At 33.9% G+C, this 20,885-nt stretch overlaps 1 protein-coding gene across 6 annotated transcripts in view; it reads left to right on the top strand.

Annotated features, from left to right (window-relative positions):
* ZFYVE9 (zinc finger FYVE-type containing 9) overlaps nucleotides 1-20,885 on the top strand; it is a 124,820-nt gene that overhangs the window by 31,494 nt on the left and 72,441 nt on the right. For 4 of the 6 annotated variants that reach the window (XR_896492.2, XM_011370490.2, XM_023536779.1 and 1 more), the window contains exons 3-4: nucleotides 10,662-10,767; nucleotides 14,723-16,812. Coding sequence is in view for 5 of the 6 variants with exons in the window: in XM_011370490.2 (XP_011368792.1) it covers nucleotides 10,698-10,767; nucleotides 14,723-16,812 (2,160 nt within the window). In the remaining variant the exon portion in view is untranslated. Of the gene's footprint in view, nucleotides 1-2,912; nucleotides 3,045-10,661; nucleotides 10,768-13,432; nucleotides 13,615-14,722; nucleotides 16,813-20,885 lie in introns of all 6 variants that reach the window. The other 2 variants (XM_023536778.1, XM_023536777.1) reach the window with 2 other exon arrangements.

The following is a 20,885-nucleotide window of genomic DNA, read 5'->3' as shown; positions in this document are numbered from 1 at the left end:
AGAGAAAGAGAGAGAAAGAGAAAGAGAGAAAGAAAGAGAAAGAGAGAGAGAGAGAGAGAGAAAGAAAGACAGAAACTGACCGACCACAGTGTTTTATATTTTAAGTTTACTTATCCGTCTCTCTATGAAACATTGAGCACTTTTAGGTCAAGGACATAGTCTTGTAATTGTAACCTAATGAGTAGGACAGTGCCTGGTAAATAATAGATGCTCAGTTGTGTTTGATGCATCATGTTCATACATTCATTGTAATTAGTGTATAGCATAAATAGGAAGTACCAGTGAAGGAGACATAAAAGGAGCAACCCCTAAGACTGAGATTCATGAGAGTGTCCATAAGGCCTCTGGTAATCACAATAAAAAGAGGTCTAGAAGCCCAAAGAAAAAGAAGAGGTCCTCAGGAAGAAACTGTACTGAATTAAGTAATTATATTCCTTTTTTAGATGTACATGTATAATATTTAGTAACTTCTATTTTTAAAATGAGATGGATACTTTTGTAAGAAAGCACGTAAAGAATCCTGATGTAAATTTAAATCCTCTCAGAGGTCCAGATTATTGCAGTGAGAAGACTGCCCCTCTCCCAAGTCCTCAGGAGACCACAGGTTTTTCTTTGGAAAATGAAACTAAAGAGGCTCAAGATTTGGAGACATTAGACATAGCAGAGATCAAGGATGGGGCACTATGGTGAAAGCAGGGGAATTAAGGGAAATCCCATAGATTGACAAGTGAAACCCTTCCTCTCACTCCTTCCTCTACTCTTTTTTAGGAAAGTGATTGCCTGGTATTACATTTCCGCACCCCTGACAGGATATTATATGAGTCTTCTCTGGAATCCAAAGGAAAAAATGTACATATACTGACATTTGGAGATCTTCCAATGAAATAGCTGTGTTCACATCCAATCCCCGTGCAATGAAAGCCTCCTAGTGAGAAGCCACACATGCAGAGCTTTCAGTTGGCTTCTAGTACTTTAGTTGTTCAGTAGATAGGCATTTGGGGAAACCCTCCAATGTGAAAGAGACCAAAACACAAAAGTACAAAAGAGGAATTGGAGGAAATAATACTGGAAACAAGTTTGGGAAAAAAACCAAAAACCAAACTGTAGGTAAATACATTAGAGAGGTAAGAGAAGAATTTATATCCGTGAAATGAGAGCAAGATGCCATAAAAAGGATCAGAAAAAGAAATTAAAAATATGATAGACATTTTTGGTACATTAAAAAAAATTAAAACTACCTCAGGCATATAGAAAAGGCATTAAGTATAGTACAAACAACTTTTTTTCTCTGAACCATTTGAGAGTGAGTTGCTAACTGCATGCCTCATCACCTCTGAAACTGTGTTTCCTGCAAACAAGGACATTCTCCTACATCATCACAGTACAGTCATCAAAATCAAGGAATTTGCATTGATGCATTACCACTATCTAGTTCTCAGACCTTATTCAAGTTTTGCCAGTTATATTAATGTCCTTTTTATCAAGAGTATCTAGAATCACTTGTTGCATTTATTTGTCATGTCTCTTTAGTCTCTGCTAGAACAGTTCTGTGGACTTTCTTGACCTTGACACTTTTGCTTAATTTTGATTTGTCTGATGTTTCCTCATGACTAGGTTCAGGGAGTGCATTTTTAGTGGGACTTTCACAGAAGTGGTACTGCCTTTGTTTTTAATTAATAAACTATTTTTAGAGCAGTTTTAGGTTCATAGCAAAATTGAGCAAAAAATACAGGGAGTTCCTCATATACTTCTGTCCCTGTCACTTACCCCACTCCCCACACACATAAGTATCTATATTGCTATGTATCTATATTGCTATGTCCTTTTCATTGTAACTTGTCAGGGAGCACGGATTTCTATTTGTCCCATTACTGATGATGTTCACTTTGATCACTTGTGTAAGGTGGTGTCTGCCAGGCTGTCTCTGAAGTGGCTCTTTTTTTTCTTTAGTAATTAGTAATTTAAAACTATGTAAATATCCTATCCCTTAGCACATTTGAGTTTCATTCATTCTTGTTATAAAGACTCATGGTTTTCTTTTTTATTCAGTGGGTGATAATCCATTGCTGTCATTATTTATTTTGATGATCAGATTGTCTCTGATTTGGCCTGTGGGAGTTCCTTCATCTGGTTTCTGTGTCCTTTTAACATGTCCCAGTCATTCTTGGAGCACTTCCTTGCTTTCCAGCACACAAGATATCCAAGGCTCTTCTTTTTTTTTTAAATTGAAATATAATTCACATAACCATAAAATTCACCATTTTTTATAGTCCAGTGGTTTTTATATATTTACAGAGTTGTGCAGTCATCACCACTAATTCCAGAACATTTTCATCACCACTAAGAGAAATCTTTTATCCATTGTCAGTCACTCCCCATTTCTCTCCAGTTCCCCTCCAGTTCCCCTCAGCCCCTGGCAACCAGTAATTTACTTTCTGTTTCTGTGGATTGGCCTGTTCTGTACATTTCATATAAATTTAATTATATAATGTATAGCTTTTTGTGTCTGCTTTCAGTTACCATAATATTTCCAAGATTCATCAATGTTGTGGTATAGAGCAGTACTTCATTTGTTTGTATCAAATAATATTCCATTTTGTCAATATTCCATACCACATTTTATTTATCCATTCATCAGTAGATAGATATTTGAATTGTTTCCGATTTTTGTTGTTATGAATAATGCTACTGTGAGCATTTGTGGATAAGTTTTTGTGTGAATGTTTGCATTTCTCTTGAGTATAAACCTAGGAGTAGAAAAGCTATGCCATGTTGTATAACTGTTTAACTCTTTGAAGAACTGAGAAACTATTTTCCAAAGTTTCGCACGGTTTTACTTTCCTCCCAGCAATGTGTGAGGGTTCGTATTTCTCTACAACCTCATCAAAGCTCTTGTGTTTTTTCTACTCCAGGTCTGGAATCAGCCATTTCTCTGTGGAGCTTTGGTTCAATTATTTAGAAACCAAAACTGTATTCTCATTGCTACATGGAGTTGAAGTGGGGCTTTCCTACTCCAAGATCCTCTGTGCATAGAGCTAGAGAACGTATGTATACACAGACACACACACACGCGTGCACACACACATTTACATCTATATTTATTGCTATAAGCATCTATATTTATTGAAGTCCATGAATTCACACATACCTCAGATTCCAAACTAACTTTGCAGGGTTCTTTGTAATTTTCTCCTTTTCCACATTTTAACCCCTTTCTCCAACAGTGAGAAACCTTCTCCCATTGCCCTTTGAGTAGTTACTTATTCCATTTCTCTACATGTAACCAATTTCCTATCACTGTCTTCTTGGCCCTTTTTATCCTCTTCAGGCTCTGACCTGCCACTCTGGACCGACCTCTTACATCTTTCTCTACACCCCTCCTGCACATGGACCCTTCTTACCCACTTGGGCTCTGACTCTCCATGCAGGGCTATCCTGAGGAGACAACTTTCTCACCCTGCTGGGGCTCTGACACCTTTATGCTTGAGCACCCTACAACAAGGACATCTGCTTCACCACACTTGGGCTCTGACATTCTCTTATAAAGATGCCCTCTTCACCCTGCCCCCATGTCTATTCAATTTTTAATAACTTTTTTCCTTATTTTTTCAACTTTTTATTTTGAAGTAATTATAGATTCACAGGAAGTTGCAAAATAGTATAAAAAGTTTCTGTGCACCCTTCATTTACCCGGTTTTCCTCAGTAACATATAACTATAGAAAAAACCAGGAAATTGACATTTTATTTATCCATTCATCAGTTGATAGATATTTAGGTTGTTTCCACCTTTTGGTTGTTATGAATAATGCTGCTATGAATATATTCATGAATACGTAGTTCTCTTCCATTTATCACATGTAGACTTGTGTAACCACCATTGCAATTTAAGATACAGCATGATTCTAGCACCACAGAGATCTCTCTTGTGTTACTTCTTTATAGTTACATGCACCCTTCTCTCTCCTGTCCCATATTTAATGACTTTTTTACAATTAAAAATATTATTAAAAGTCACAAGAAGAGCTGTGTAAGTATAGAGATAAACTATGTGATGCTCATGAATGAGAAGAATTAATATTATTCCCATTCCTGAATGAGGGGCAGGATAGAAATTCTAATTTCTGAATGTCGAATTTATTGGCACTGTGTTCTGTCCTGCTGCTCTGTTGAGGAGTCTTGGGGCCATTTGTAGACCATTCCCGCCCACCACCCTGTCAACACCCCACAAGCTCTTGGCTTTATGCAGAGAGCCCAGTCTGGCTCCCTCCAATGTAGAAACTTCTATAAGTTTGCAGCCAGCAATTCCCATCCTCTCCGCTAGCTTTCAAATCCCAGGCCTGAAGGTTTTGTATCCCCTGTGGACTGCCACCATTTAGTTCTCACTCTTTGCTGTGGCCTGGTTTCTTCTTGGTTTATGGTATCTGTATATTTCTTTTTCTTGCTTTTGAATTTGTATAAACTTTAAAAAAAATCTAGTTTGTCTAGAATTTCTATAGTCAGAGTGGGAAGGAATGCTTCCCACCAACAGCTCAGTACACTCTTTTTTCTTTTGAAAAATTTCAAGCCTATAGAAAAGTTACACAAATAGTACAATGAAGACCCATATATCAATCTTTCACCTAGATTTATTTTTGTCATTTTGCCTCTTTTTCGAACACCTCTTTCCTTCTCTCTCCTTTCCCTCTCTTCTGCTTCTCCCCCTCACTCCACTCCCTCACGCTCACATTCTTTTTTTTTCCCTGAATCATTCAAAAATTAGTTGCAGATAATAAAACACTTCTTTCCTAAATGATTCAACAGCCATCTACTAAGAGCAGACATTTTCCTACAAAATCAAAATACCATTATCACATCCAAGAAAGTGATCATTAATTAATTGTATCATCTAATGTATGGTCCAAATTCCTCTGATTGCCCCATAAATATCATTTTTTGCTTTGTGAATTATGTGTTTTATTGGTCAAGGTTCTAGTCAGTGTTCATGCATGGCGTTTGGTTAATTAATCTCTTGAGTCTCTTAATTTAGTATGATTTGTTTTTCATAACAGTTTTTTGAAGAGTTTAGGACAGTTGTCTTAAAGAATGCTTCACATTCTAGATTTGTTTGTTTCTTCATGATTCAATTCAGGTTAAACATTTTTGGCTGGAATACTGTGTAGGCAATGTTTTAAACTTTTCATTGCATCATATCAGTAGGTGCATAATGTCAGCTTGTTAAACTATTGGTAATGTGATTATTTGGTTAAGGTAGTGATTACCATCTTTTCACTGTAGACATACATTTTTTCCTTTGTAATTAATAATTTTCTTTCCCAATATACATTTACCTAAAGATTTTAATATCCATTTTTGATGCTTGCCTGAATCAGTAATATAATTGGAGTTCAATACAACTTCTTGACCAACTGTTTATACACTGTTCACTTATTCATCCCATTGGTATTTATTGAATAGGTACTACATCAGGTTTCGTGCTAATTACTTGGTGAACACAGTTTAGTAGGAGTCTTTTCGTAGTCTACAGTCTGGAGGGAAGATTGGCATTAATCAAATAATCACACAGATGTATATTTATAGATTGTGATAAATATTAAAAAGAAAAAATGGGTGCTATAAGGAATTATAAGAGGAGATAACTTTTCTAGGGGTTTAGAGAGGACTTCCTTATGAAAGTAAGCTAAATACTGAAAGAGGTAGAATTTTTTGCAGAAGGAGTGGGCGTGTTGGAGGCAGTTGGGTAAAAGTTCCTGAAGAGGGAAGGAGCATGATACTTTGAAGAAATGTGTGTTCCAGCACCCAGCATAATGTTTGCACATATCGGTGCTCAATAAATATGTGTGGAAGGGTATATTTAAAATAGAAGGATCAACTCCAGAGCTTAAAAACTTAATTGCTTATAAAGCTTGTAAAGTAAAGCTTATAAATTGCTTATGTGGCAGGCAATGTTTTAAATGTGTTATCTATATCAATTTATTTAATCTAGAGGAAGATACTATTATTACCCAGTTTTACAGATGAGAAATAAGTCACAAGTAATTTCCTCAAGGTCATATAGTTAGTAAGTGAACTAGGAACTAGGATGAGAACTTGGACAGTCTAGTCCTAGAGTTCATGTTCTTATCTATTAATGCTATAATGTTTCCCATTACTTAGAGTATATACAATACCTTTCTCAGGCATTCTAGGGCTTCCATAATATCATGTCCCTTTGTTACTCACATAAATAAATCTTTGCTTCAATTTCACTGATCTCCTATAAGATCACTCCCATAAATCTCCCCCTGTTTGAAATTTCACTTCCACATCTTCCCATGCGGAATATCTGTTAAAATTTTATCCAACCTTCAAACCCAGCTCAAATCCATAAATAATGCCTTTCTTGACCTTCCAGGCTGTGATTGGCCCGTTTCTTAAACTTTTATAGTACTTATTCTGTAATACTTATCTGTAATTCTGACAAATTAATCATGTAGTACCTTGTGTTTCTTGTGCTGTGTTATTAAAATCATTTATTATTTAAATTTTCTTATTTAGCATAGTTTACCATTAAGTAAATTATAAGCTCCTTGATGTTAGGGATGATGTCTGAGACTTAATTGATCACAACGCTCTGTATATAGTAGATCCACAGTAATTATGTTGAACTTTTTATTTGTTTACTAATATTTTACATATAATGACCATGAAATGTTAAGTAGTGAAGGTATATGTTAAATGTGCTAAATTGTGTATAGTAAATTTTATTTATGCTTTTTGCATTGGACAGTTTAAATGTGCAGGCTTTATCAAAATAAAATGGCATGTATATGAAAATGATTTTTGAACTAAAGATTTCAGGAAAAACCATGTATAGATTATGTAGCCTGTTTGTCTATGTAAACTGAAATTACATAACAGGAGCCAATTAATAAATAATAGTTGACTAAATGAATAATCATGGGGAAATACTTGAATAAGTCAGTTAAATTCTCTGAGCTTATTTTTGTAAATTGGTAAAATGAGAGCAAGAATATGCTTCAAAGAAGAAGATACACTATAAGTCAAAGAAAATTCACCATTTTTTAATATTTGACTTAAAATTTGTAATAGGATATTTCCTCCTTCTTCGTGCTTTCATTACTCAGACTTTTTGGGAGAATTATAATCTTATCTTTCCTCCTATCTGCTTCCATATATACCAGTAAGAAGCCAAGCAGAATTTTCATGAAAAGAAATTTTGAGAGATTAGGGAGATAAATAAGCATGAAGCTTATGATAATAGAGGGGGGAAATGGGATAATATTTATTTAACAACTACTGTGTGCTCTCTGTATTCTGTTAAGTAGTTGAGACCCCTAGTGTATATGCCCACAGGATACTTGATACTTTTAGACTAGTTACCACCAAGAAAGACTTCGAAATGATACTTGGAAAGAAGAGGTTTAAAAAGAATAACCAAGTTAGAGTCATCGTTAGCATTTTGGAACTAATATCCCTCACTCCCATGCTCATTTGAAATTTCTTGTCATTTCCCATTTGAAAACAATTCTGTAAGCTTTCTGTTCTAATAGAAATGCAGTTATATCCCAAAGAAAATGATTCCTTTCTCAACATCTGAAATTTATCTTTTGAAACATGTCCTATTGAAATGATCACCAAGTCTGTTCTCTACAATTATTTATATTTTAATGATTGTCAGTTTACAGATTTCTAGACTTTATTAGCTTAAAAATCTTGCAGTATATCCAGTGTGATGACCAGTTTTATAGTTTATCATGGTCTGTGTAGATTTATGAGATTTTATCCTTATATACTTAAGATTTATAAAAAATATATACATATCTGTATTTTATTAATCTTTGTATTTCATATTTATATACATATCTGTATTTTATTAATCTTTGTATTTTTTTCCAGTTTTACTGAGATATAATTGACATATAACATTGTATTAGTTTAAAGAATACAATATAAAAACTTGATATAAGTATATATTGTGAAATGATTGCCACAATAAACTTAGTTACATCTATTATCTCACATAATTACCAATGTTTTTTTCTTGTAATGAGAACTTTTAAGATCTACTCTCTTAGCAAGTTTCAAACATATGGTACAGTATTATTAATTAACTCTAGTCACCATACTGTATATTACATCCCCAAAATTTATTTATCTTACAACTGGAAGTTTGTACCTTTTGTCTACCTTCACTCATTTCCCTCATCTCCCACCCCACAACCTCTGGCAACCATCAGTCTGTTCTGTGTTTCTGAGTTCAATTTTTTTTAGATACCATGTAAGTTAGATCATATAGTATTTGTCTTTCTCTTTCATTTAGCATAATGCCTTCAAGGTCCATCCATACTGTTGCAAATGACAAAATTTCCTTCCTTTTTATGGCTGAATAATATTTCATTATATATGCACCTATACACACAAACCCATATTTTCTTTATCTATTCATCTGTCAGTGGATACTTACATTGTTCCCATGTCTTCCTATTGTAAATAATGCTGCAATGAACATGGAGGTACAGATATCTCCTCTAAATAGTGTTTTCATTTTCTTTGTATAAATACCCAGAAGCGGAATTGCTGGATCATATGGTAGTTCTATTTTTAATGTTTTGAGGAACCTACATACTATTTTCCATGATGATTGCACTAATTTACATTCCCACCACTAGCGAACAAGGTTTCCCTTTTCTCCACATCCTCGCCTAACAATTGTTATCTCCTGTCTTTTTGATTACAGCCATTCTAACAGGTGTGAGGTGATATCTCATTGTGGTTTCAATTTGCATTTCACTGATGACTAGTGATGTTGAGCACCTTTTCATATGCCTATTGGTCCTTCGTATGTTTTCTTTGGAAAAAAATGTCTATTCAGTTTTTCTGCCCATTTATTAGAGGGTGTTTTTTGTTTTGTTTTTGCTATTTTGTTTTGTTTTTGCTATTTGAGTTGATTTTTGTGTATAATGTAAAATAGGTGTCTGGTTTCATTCTTTTGCATATGCTGTTCAGTTTCCTAGTACAATTTATTGAAGAAACTATCCTTTCCCCATGCTATATTCTTGGCTCTTTTGTTATAAATTAATTGACCCTATATGTGTTGGTTTATTTCTGGGCTCTCAATTCTGTTCCATTAATCTATGTGTCTGTTTTTTTTTTGCCAATGCCATATTATTTTCATTACTATAAGTTTGTAAAACAGTTTGAAATCAGGAGGTGTGATGGCTCTAGCTTTGCTCTTTCTCAAGATTGCTTTCACTATTTAGGGTCTTCTGTGGTTCCATACAAATTTTAGGATTTTTTTACTTGAAAAATGCTATTGGAATTTTGATAGGGATTGCATTGAATCTATAGATTGCTTTGGGTAGTATGGACATTTTAACAACGTTAATTCTTTCAGTTCACAAGCTCTGAATATCTTTCTATTTATATGTGTCTTCGATTTATTTCATCAATGTCTTACAATTTTTAGTATACAGATCTTTCACCTTCTTGGTTAAATTTATTCCTAGGTATTTTATTCTTTTTGATTCAATTGTGGATGGGATTGTTTGCTCAATTTTCTTATTGATACTTTGTTGTTAGTGTATAGAAATGCAACTGATTTTTGTGTGTTGACTTTTTATCCTGCAACTTTACTCATTTGTTTTTTAGTTCTAATGGTTTTTTGGAGGAGTCTTTTGAGTTTTATATATGTATATATAAAATGTTGTCTCCAAATACAGTTTTACTCCTTTCCGATTCAGATACCTTTTATTATTTTTTTCTTGACTAATTGCTCTGGTTAGGATTTCTAATAAGATGTTGAATAAAAGGGGTGAGAGTGATCATCCTTGTCTTGTTTCTTATCTTAGAGGAAAAGCTCTTAGCTTTTCACTGTTGAGTAAGATGTTAGCTGTGGGTTTGTCATAAATGACTTTTATTATGTTGAAGTATGTTTCCACTATATTCACTTTGTTGAGAATTTTTACCATTAATGTATGTCAAATTTTGTCAAATGACTTTTGCATATCGAGATGATTATATGATCTTTATCCTTCATTTTGTTAATGTGGTGTATTACATTGATTTGTGGATGTCGAGCCATCATTGCACCCTTAAAGTAAATCCCACTTGATCATAGTATATGATCCTTTTAAGGTACTGTTGAATTTGGCTTGCTAATATTTTGTTTAGGATTTTTGTATCTATGTTCATCAGAGATATTGGCCTGTAATATTCTTTTCTTATAGTGTCCTTATCTGGCTTTGTATTAGGTAGTGCTGGCTTCATAAAATTAGTTTGGAAGTGTTTCCTCCTCTTCTATTTTTTGGAAGAGTTTGAGAAGTATTGGTATTAATTCTTCTTTAAATATTTGGTAGCATTCACCAGTGAAGGCATCTGGTCCTAGACTTTTCTTTTTTGGGGTGTTTTTAAATGATTGATTCAATCTCCTTATTAGTAATTGGTCTGTTCAGATTTTCTGTTTCTTCATGATTCAGTCTTGGTAGATTGTATGTGTCTAGGAATTTATTCAGTTAGTGTTGTCCGATTTATTGATGTATATATAATTGTTCATAGCAGTTAGTCTCTTATGATTCTTTGCATTTCTGTTGTATCAGTTGTTTTGTCTATAAATTATATTTTAACAATTGAAAGTGTAATACAAATTTGATCTACTTTCTAGTTTTAAACAAGTCTCTTAAGTGGTGTTTCCTCACCGATGGAGAATTACTTCCAAGCAGAAGCTTACAACCTGGACAAGGTGTTAGATGAATTTGAACAAAACGAAGGTGAGTACTAACTTTGGCAAATTTATTTTTATGTATTTATGACATAGAAAATGTGGGGTTATAAGAGGATGCAGTTCTTTTTGAAAAGTAAAAGCAGGTCTAATGACTTAATAATACTACATGTTAATATCCAGAGTAATAACTTAACATTTTTAATCACTATGTACTAGATATTATGCTAAACTATTTACATTGGTGATATCATTTCATATTTAAACTAATTCCACAAAAGTAGATTTTATCTACGTTTTACAGATGAGACTAGAAGCACAGAGAGGTTAAGCAACTTCTCCCAAGTTGCTTTGCTAATAAGTAGCAGGTTTAGATTATAGGCAGTATGATACCAGAGCCTGAACTCTCCTCTACTATGTACAACCAATTTATCATCAAGAAAAGCTTTAAAATGTGTGATTGTATGTCCTGAACTAAGAAAAACAGCTGTCAAATGTTGATTGACCAATAAAGTAAAGATACATTTGAAACCTAATTTTAAAAGATTTACATTTTTAAGTAACTGCCAAAATGTTTAATTAAATGACACATTCGTAAGGCTCAGTCTAAAAATATCTGCTTAAGATTCACTTCATTTAGGGAAACTTTTTTCTTAAATCACCCTCTCAGTATGATTTCAATGGATAAACCATAATTAAATCTCTTTCACCTTATCCTCCTTCCGTGGTGGTCTGTTTCTAACAGGAAATGGCATATAACAAGTTTACAAAGTCATATATTTCCATCTAAAGTCCATGATTTTAGTAATGGCCTCCAGACCTTTTCTGTAGCCAGTGATTCAGATTGTTCTTTAATAGCAATTGAGAAGAGAGATTTGTTTTGATTTTGTTGCTTTAGGGCTATGACAGAGCAAGCCTTAAAGAAAATGTGGGATTATAGGGGTAGGAGGGAAAGGGGAGAGGAAAGATACTTGGAAATGTCTACTCTTCTCATATGTTACCACTGATGACCCAGAGCTAACCCATAACCTTAGGTTCATTCCTGATTCATGTAAATGTGAAACCTAATCATTTGGGATTTTATTGGCTCTAGGTGAGTTTTATACATTCCGAGGTGGAAGGTATATTATTCTCTTAGTTTGAGTCCTTTATGCAAGTATTTTCTCAATTCTTTCTTTAGTTTGGCCCTCTCTGTATCACAGTTATTTGTCATGAGATAGCTACACAGGTGCTACACCTAGCAAATACTGTACTTCTAGAATAATACTAACTCTGATTACTAAAACCATTAGTTTATTACATCAATCTCTTTGTTACTTTTTGTAAGTTCCAGTAGGGTACTTTGTATACAGTTGATTTTCAATACATATTTGTTGAATTAGTAAAAATTGTCATTTTAGTTTGAAAATACAGCATTTGCTTACAAAAATAACTTCTTTAAAAGGAGAAGAATTTCAGAAGCCAGTTTCTTGTAACTATGTTGTTTATTTGTTTGAACTGTTTTTTAAAATCCCAATACCAGTTAGATTAAAACTACCACCTCTAGCCTGGTACCTACCTACCTACCTACCTACCTCCCTCCCTCTCTCTCTCTCTCTCTCTCTCCCTCTCCACACACACACACACGATTTGTATGCACATATATGTATATATATGTGTGTATATAATATATACATGTATATATGTATATGTATATATAAATTTATTTAAATTAGTTTCAAGTATATAGTACATTGCTTAAACATCTATATAGTTCATAAAATGATCCCCCCAATTGCTCCCTCCCTCCCCCGGCCCACCACCTAGCCATCATATTAATGCTAACTGCATTCCCTCTGCCATGTTCCCCATCCCCGTGCCCAGCTATCTACTACTAATTTGTACTTCTAAACCCTTCAGTCCATTCTCCCAGCCCCCCACCACCCTTCCCTTCTTTCCATCACCAAATTGTCTACTATATTTGTGAGTCTGTTTTCATTAGTTTCTTTTTATTCCTTAGATTCCGCATATAAGTGAAATCATATGATATTTATCTTTCTCTATTTTAAATAAAGTGATTTCTCATTTTGTGTTAATTTCCTCCTTTAAATGAAAAATATACCACACACAACTAAGATGACACTAGATAATTAACATTATGTAGGTGGTTGAAAAATTACGTTTTTAATACCTGATTATTCCTGTCTGAATATTATTAAATATTCCTGTAAGAAGCAGTATTTCCTTTTTTATTTCCATGAACCAGCTTAGAAATATGATTTCTTTTTTTAAAGGAAGCACATGTTACTAAATCTCAAGTCTCTGCTACCCCAAATTTGGTAAACTTAAGATTTAACACTCAGATACTAAGCCATTCTCCACACAGTCGGATGTTTCATGGCCTTTATAATCTGCCTGTTTTAGCTTCTTTTCACTACTTACACAAATTCTTTTTTAACCCAAACTGATCTGCTTATTGCTCTCTCAGAAAGTTGTGTTTGAGACTATACTTTTCCTTGTTCTCCTTTTATGAGTGCCCTATTTTACAAACTTACATAAAATTGTCTTTGAAGCCCAGACCATTTCCTTCGTTAATTCAAGCTCACTGCATCAACCTTGAAAATATCTTTCTCCCTGAATTTATTTTCTATTATGTAATAGTTTTCAAATACTTAGCTGTCTTGTTCTGTTAATTAGATATTCATTTGTATCTCTTTGTTATTTTCCTAAACTAGATTATGTACTTCTTGGAGGTCAGAGCTACCGTTTAATCTTCATGTTCCTCCATCCCCACTGCTTTTACTATGATAGATACTCACTTAGCATATATATATTGTGCACCTACTACATACCAGGCAGTGTGCAAAGTGAGGACTTACATTGATGGAAAGAAATGATTTCTGCCTGAAAAAGTCAGGTAAATAAGCCATTGCATTACAATGTAGTAAATGCTTTAATAAAGATATGAACAAGATGCTAAGTAAGGGAGCATTAAAGAATAATGTTACTACTAAGGGGAATATAGCTGTATAATTTTAGGATTAGGAAGAAATCAGGAAAGGTAGTAAGTGTATTATTTCTGATTTCTCTAATTAAACATACACATAGCTCTATAACTTAGGAAGATAGCCAACATAGTTATGATCTGTTAAAAAGTAAACAGAAACGGTATATGAAATGATGCTTATTGATAGAATATAAGTAGGTTGATTTAATAAGGTAAATGAATACTTTATGCCAAATGTCATTGATAATGTAAATATGAACCTAATTCACATATTGTGATGTGGTTATGAGCAGAATTTCACATACTATAGCCAATTATGATAGATACAAAGTTAACAATAGTATAATAAACTCTAGTGTACCCATTACCCAGCTTCTACGTGGTTGACATGTTGCCATTTTGTCATTTGTATCTTCAACTGCTCTTCACTCCGTGCCTCATTTTTTTTTTTTACAGTTGTTAAGATAAAATTTACAAACATTAAAATGTATAGATCTTAACTGTACAGTTTTGACAAATAGATATATCCATACAACCCATATCTCAGTCATGATATAGATTATAGAACATTTTTTCTCCACAGAAAATTCCTTTGTTTTTCTTTCTACTCAGTTACTACATCTTCATCACTGTTTGATTTTTTTTTTTTTTTCACCTTAGATTTGTTTCCACTCTGTGTTGTGCTTGGGCAATCCAGGGCCTTCCCGGTTGCTGGCATCCCCTCAGCCCCCAAGTATAGCCTGTGGGCCACTTTAATTATGTTACTAGATTGAAGTAGAATTCTCTTGTTGTTTGGAATGTTCTGGGATGTTATTATTCAGTGATATATAATACAGGGAACAGTCTTAGATATATATTCTTAGATAAGAATTAGAAATTTTATATCCTAAGAATATTGTTTTCAGTTATCCTAGGAATATTTTATTTTCAGAGTATATTTGCAAATGTATTTGATTAACTTAGTCCTAGCTTTTCTAGTGTTACCAGTAAACTTATTATAATTATTTATTTTTTTCAGATGAAACAGTTTCTCCTATTTTATTGGATACAAAGTGGAATAAGATTCTAGATCCTCCTCACCGAATGTCATTTAACTCTGCATTAACCAGTGGGAATGAACCTGCAGTTTCTCACGAGTCACAGCCACAGCTGAAAGTCTTCTCACTGGCTCAGTCCACTCCTCTGACCCCAGAGAGAGAAGACCATTGTGCTGCTAATGGGCAAGACTGTAGTCTGAATCCAGAGATCAACACAATGTGGATTGATGAAAATGCTGTTGCAGAAGATCAGTTAATTAAGAGGAACTGTAATCAAGATGATCAGTGCAGCACTCTTGAAGTGGGGGAGAAGAAATGTGGAAACCTAGCCTGTCTGCCCGATGAGAAGAATGTTCTTGTTGTAGCCGTCATGCATAACTGTGATAAAAGGACATTACAAAGTGATTTGCAGGATTGTAATAATTATAATAGTCAGTCCCTCATGGATGCTTTTAGCTGTTCACTGGATAATGAAAACAGACAAACTGATCAATTTAGTTTCAATATAAATGGGTCCACTGAAAAAGATATGAACTCAGAGAAACAAATAGATCCATTGAATAGACCAAATGCAGAGGGGGATTCTGTTAAACATGTCTGTACTACTTCATCTGATAACCTAACCAGTGTCTGTTCCCCTTCACAATTAAAGGATGATGAAAATATAGATAGAGACCCCTCTGTGTCTATGATTACAAGTTTAACAATTGATTCAGTAATCTCATCCCAGGGAACAGATGAAGGTCCTGCTGTTAAAAACCAAGAGAGCTGTATACCAGATGAGGTTCTCACCGGCAAAACCAGCCCTCCTAGGACAGATCTAGGGAGTCTAAACTCCTTTTCCCATTTGAGTGAGGAGATTTTGGTGAAAAAAGAGCCAGCAGAGGAGATTACTGAAGAATCCATCCGGTCTGTTTTACCTTTTCTCCTCAAACCTGACTTGCATAATGGGTCTGGAAGGGATGGTAACTGTGAACAGTTTTCAGATGAAATTAGAGCTGATGAAAATGAAGGTTGTGAACGTGAAGAAAATCTTGGCACTACAGAACTTCTTAATATGACAGAGCATTTCTCTGAATCTCAGGAGATGACTAATTGGAAATTGACTAAACTAAATGAGATGAATGACAGCCAAGTAAATAAAGAAAATGAGAAGTTTCTGCAAATGAATCAGCCTGAGGACACGTACAATGATAGTGGAGGAGAGTGTGATAGAATGGCAGAAGCAGGTCTAGATTTAAAAGGAACTTTCATGAATGAAAGTAAAGGATGTGATTTCTCTACTGTTATGGATACACCAACAGCAAATACTCTGTCTAATTGTTGTGATTCCTATGGAATGCAGAGCCCAGTTATTTGTTTTGTTCCAAAGACTTTACCCTCCAAAGAAGATTCAGTAACAGAAGAAAAGGAAATAGAAGAGAGCAAGTCAGAATGCTACTCAAATATTTATGAACAGAAAGGAAATGAAGCCACAGAAGGGAGTGGACTACTTTTAAACAGCACTGGTGACCTAATGAAGAAAAATTATTTACACAGTTTCTCTAGCCAAGTTCCGTCAGTGCTTGGGCACTCTTCACCCAAGATAGTAGCAAACCTGCAATCTATTAGTGTTCCTTTTGGTGGTGCAAGACCCAAGCAACCTTCTAATCTTAAACTTCAAATTCCAAAGCCATTATCAGATCATTTACAAAATGACCTACCTGCAAACAGTGGAAATAATATTAAAAACAAGAATGATGTTCTTGGGAGAGCAAAATTAGGAGAAAACTCAGCAACCAATGTATGCAATGCCTCTTTGGGAAACATCTCTATTGCTGATACAAATGGGGAACATTTAGAAAGTTATGAGTCTGGGATATCCAGTAGACCGTGCCTTGTATTAGCTCCAGATAGCCCAGATAATGATCTCAGAGCTGGTCAGTTTGGAATTTCTTCCAGAAAGCCGTTTACTACTCTGGGTGAGGTGGCTCCAGTATGGGTACCAGATTCTCAGGCTCCAAATTGCATGAAATGTGAAGCCAGGTTTACATTCACCAAAAGGAGGCACCATTGCAGAGCATGTGGGAAGGTAAGTTATGTGTATCAGCTCAAAAATCTGTCATGTCCATTTTGCAATGCTCAATTAGAAATTAATAAATGCAATATAAAGTGAATATTTTTGTTTGAGGTGATGTTATAAATAGCTTTTGAACACCCAGTTCTAGTTTTAAATAAAAAAATGACCTCTCTGATTCTTAGTGTTTATGTGACTTTTTGTTGTTGCCAAGATTTAAGCTGAATCAGTTTTCATGAACAGAGGAGAATTAAGGAAGTGTTAACTTTGTGGTTTCTATATTGATAGATACATGGTTAATGGAATAGTTTGAAATAAGGAAGTTGTTCTTCCAATTTAAGAAATGTTTATGATTGACTTCATATTTTTAAATTCTTTTTCCCCCTCCATACTTTTTAATTCTTTAGAAATTGAATATTACACTTAGAATCCATCGCAGTTTTTGCTTTCGGATTTTTGCCATTATATTAGACATTCTGAAACTTTTTTGGGGGGGGAGGCACTTTTTATACATACATTTTTGTCTTTTCCTCACATGACTTTTGATACAAAGTAGAGTTGAAGGATAAAATTTTTATGACAAGGTTATAAGAATAATTGATATTTTTAAACTCTCCCTAAGTTCTGTTAGCCCATAACATGTCAACTTACTAGTTTTTTGTTTTTTGTTTTTTTTCAACAAGAGTTGTAAACAAAGGAGGAAAGGGAGTTTTTGTATTTTTAAAAAGAGTGTGAAGTTTGGTGTCAGGTCTGGATTCAAACTTTAGCTTTGTTACTATAACTTTATTAATCCTTAGTTTTTTATAAAAACAAAAAAGATTAATTTTTATATATTGGGTTATTGTGAAGATTAAATGAGATTACAGATGTAATAATAAGTGTTCAGTAATTAATCTCTACTTCCTTTCTTGCCTGATTTATTGATCAATATTAATTAGGATGCTTTCAACTTCAAGGAACAGAGTATCTGATATAGTGACTTAAATAGAAATAACATTTATTTCACATGACAAGAAGTGTAAAGGTAGAATAGAGACTCAGTTGTATCTAGGTGCAGTCAGGATGACTGAAGTTCTTTGGTCTTCCCCTCATGATCTTAAGACAGTGGCATAGCTCTAAGCATCAAGTCCAGCCTGACAACTTCTAAGTGCAAAGAAACTGTTGGGGAGCGAAAGAGCCTTTTCCTCTTGTCACTCCCTCATCAGGGAGGAAAGGATCCCTAGCAATTTTTTTCAATTTATTGGCTCGTTTTAGACCACAGGTCCAATTTTAGACCAGTTACTGACAAAAGGGAACAGGATTGCCAGGCCTGGCTAAGATCAATCATGATTCATCCCCTAGGGCTGAGCGCAGTGTATCCTGGGATTCTGTTAATAAGAAAAAGGGAGAGAATGGTTCCTGGGTGCAATTAACAAAGGCTTCTATAGCACAAAACAACAAATGATGGGGGAACAGAAAGAACTTTAAGCTGTGACCGGGCTGCTAGTCTCTGATTATTAAAATTTGAAGAGAATAATATGTCTGATTCCTAAATATTTTTCAGTCTGAAGTAAACCTTTAGTCAGAAGCCTGAATAGTCAGTTAGTATTCTGGTAAGGGATTAGAGTCATTATTTTAATGTTCCAGTTTTACTATAACGCTTCCAGAAAATTTTGCTTTCTTCAGGAAATGATAAAACTTTTGTTCCAGACCAGTATATCCTGATGTAATAATTAAATAGGTAACTTAGGTAGATTTGGAAAGAAAATAGTGGCAAGATACACACAGATTAAAATATTAGAAGGAATTTTGCTGGTGGAATTTGTGAAATTTATGAATTCATATAGATTATGGATTAATATTCCATCTTTTTTTCCCTTTCCATCTCCAGTTCAGAGATGTTCTAAAGATTGATGAAATAATGTTTGTAAAAATCCTCAAGCTTCTCATAAGAAAAGAGCTTATAAACATAAGTATACTTTTACTAGTTATCAAATAAATCAGATTATGCTGGGGATGTAGCTAGAAAAATACCCCAAGTAATATGATTTTGTAAAATAATGTTTACTATTGAAAAAAGAGATATAGTTTGTTCCATCTTAGTAGAAAGTAAGCATATTCAATAATTTCTCTACTTAATATCTACAGTTAAGTTCTCTTTAACAAGTATATATTAAACATCTAATATATGCAAGGTTCTGGGCTAGGTAGTGGAGATTCAGAGATACGTAAGTTGAGATGTATGACCTCATGGAGTTTATATCAAGGATGCTGATTTCAGTGAGTGGAGATACGAATATCTGGATTTCCTGGAGTTTTTAAAAAATCCTAAAATAAAATTTGTGAACCACAGATCTGAGTAGACAAACAGACCATCCCACAACAAATTTTAATGGAGCACATTAAGAGCCAGTTATGTGTGTTTTATGTTAATTTTCATTTAATCTCCATCACACTCTTGTAGAATGGGTTGTTAATTTTTTCCTGTTTGACGGATCAGGAATTGGAGGCTCAAGAGAGGTCAAGGAATATGCCCAAGGTCACACAGTTTGAAAGTGCTAGAGCCAGCTTTAAAGCTAGTTCTCTTTCCTTCAGTCATACCACTTTCCCCAGTGAGCATGTCTCTTCTTTCATACTAGCAGTATGAACAAAATACTTTAGAATCACTGAGAAATGAGAGCTTAGTTTTTCTAAGAAGGGCAAAGGGAGTCAGGAAAGTCATGATACAAAAGTGATTGGAGAGGAAGATATAAAAAGAGGTTATAATTTATGGAACAAAGTTCTAAGGTATATGAGAAGAATGAGACCACATCTGAGCACAGATGAATTAGCAATAGAGAAATGGAAATAAATTTATCTTTCAGAAGAATGGGTCAAGACAAAATAGTACATATTACAATTGTTATGATATTCATTTTGGCATAATGTAATTAAGTAGAATATAAAATCATTACACTTGAATTTATGAAATTGTTAAAATATTAGTTTATTTCTAGATTGCTACAATAGAGATTAAGACATCTGGATTTCATTATGGTTAATTAGAAAAGTATGTCACACTCTAAAATGTTCTGCATTTTTGTGATTTCACACATAATTTAGATAATTCCTTCATATAGCCACATAATCCCTATTTCTCTTGTATGATAGGCAATAAATAACAACAGAAAGAATACAAAGAACTCCTTCCCCAAAGGTGCCCTCTAAGTTCAAATGGTCACCATTATTATATATCCATATTAATTTCCTATGGAAATCACTGATTCCAGCAGATCATGGTTATTCATCTTCTCTCAAGCTCCATTTGCCATGAATATTTTGACCCTTTTTATTTGATCATTTAACTTAAAGGCCTAAGAACGCCATTGAGTTTAACAGTAAAAAAAAAGAGAAATTTTTTGAAAATGGAGAAGAATTTCTAAAAGAAAAATTTTTTTTATTTTTTATCGTCATTTGCAAGGTTTTGTCACACTTTATCCATTATTTCACTGATGTGGGTGGTTATTATTTAGTAGGTGCCAGATGATTAATGTCCATGTTCTATTTGATAGAAGTAGACTTAAAAATAGCCTTTTAAAAGTAAAATTCTTGAACTGATACTTGACTGAGATATTTTATATTTGAGATGTAATGAAAGATGAAACTAGAATAACATTTTTGAACACATCTACTTTTTGCTAGACTTGTCTAACATGGCAATTCTCTGAGATATACAGGTGAGAAAAATGCACCTCATAAAGGTTAAATATCTTGCCTAAATTCTCAGAGTTTATAAATGGAAGTGCATGGATTTTAACACAAATCTGAGTGACTCCAAAGTCCCATGTTCCTTTTACTACACTGGACATAGCAACAAAATTTATCTGTACTTGAATTGCTTACTAGAAATATGTCATTGTCTTTGGGTGAACATTAGTTTTGGGCAATGCAAAGGATTCGGGATTTAAATTTTTAAGGAAGTATTTAAATTTTTAAGGAAGACAAAAATGGTAAAATGGAGGAGCCTAGCAAAGTTAGCAGTATTTTAGGGTTTTACTCTACCTATCAAATCTTGAACAAAGTAGGAAAAGAACAATATGGGTGCCGTGTCACTGAATGAAGAGAGATTT

Source organism: Pteropus vampyrus, unplaced genomic scaffold, assembly GCF_000151845.1.
Source record: "Pteropus vampyrus isolate Shadow unplaced genomic scaffold, Pvam_2.0 Scaffold170, whole genome shotgun sequence".
Taxonomy (NCBI): Eukaryota; Metazoa; Chordata; class Mammalia; order Chiroptera; family Pteropodidae; genus Pteropus; species Pteropus vampyrus.
This window is presented reverse-complemented; position numbering and strand designations above follow the sequence as displayed.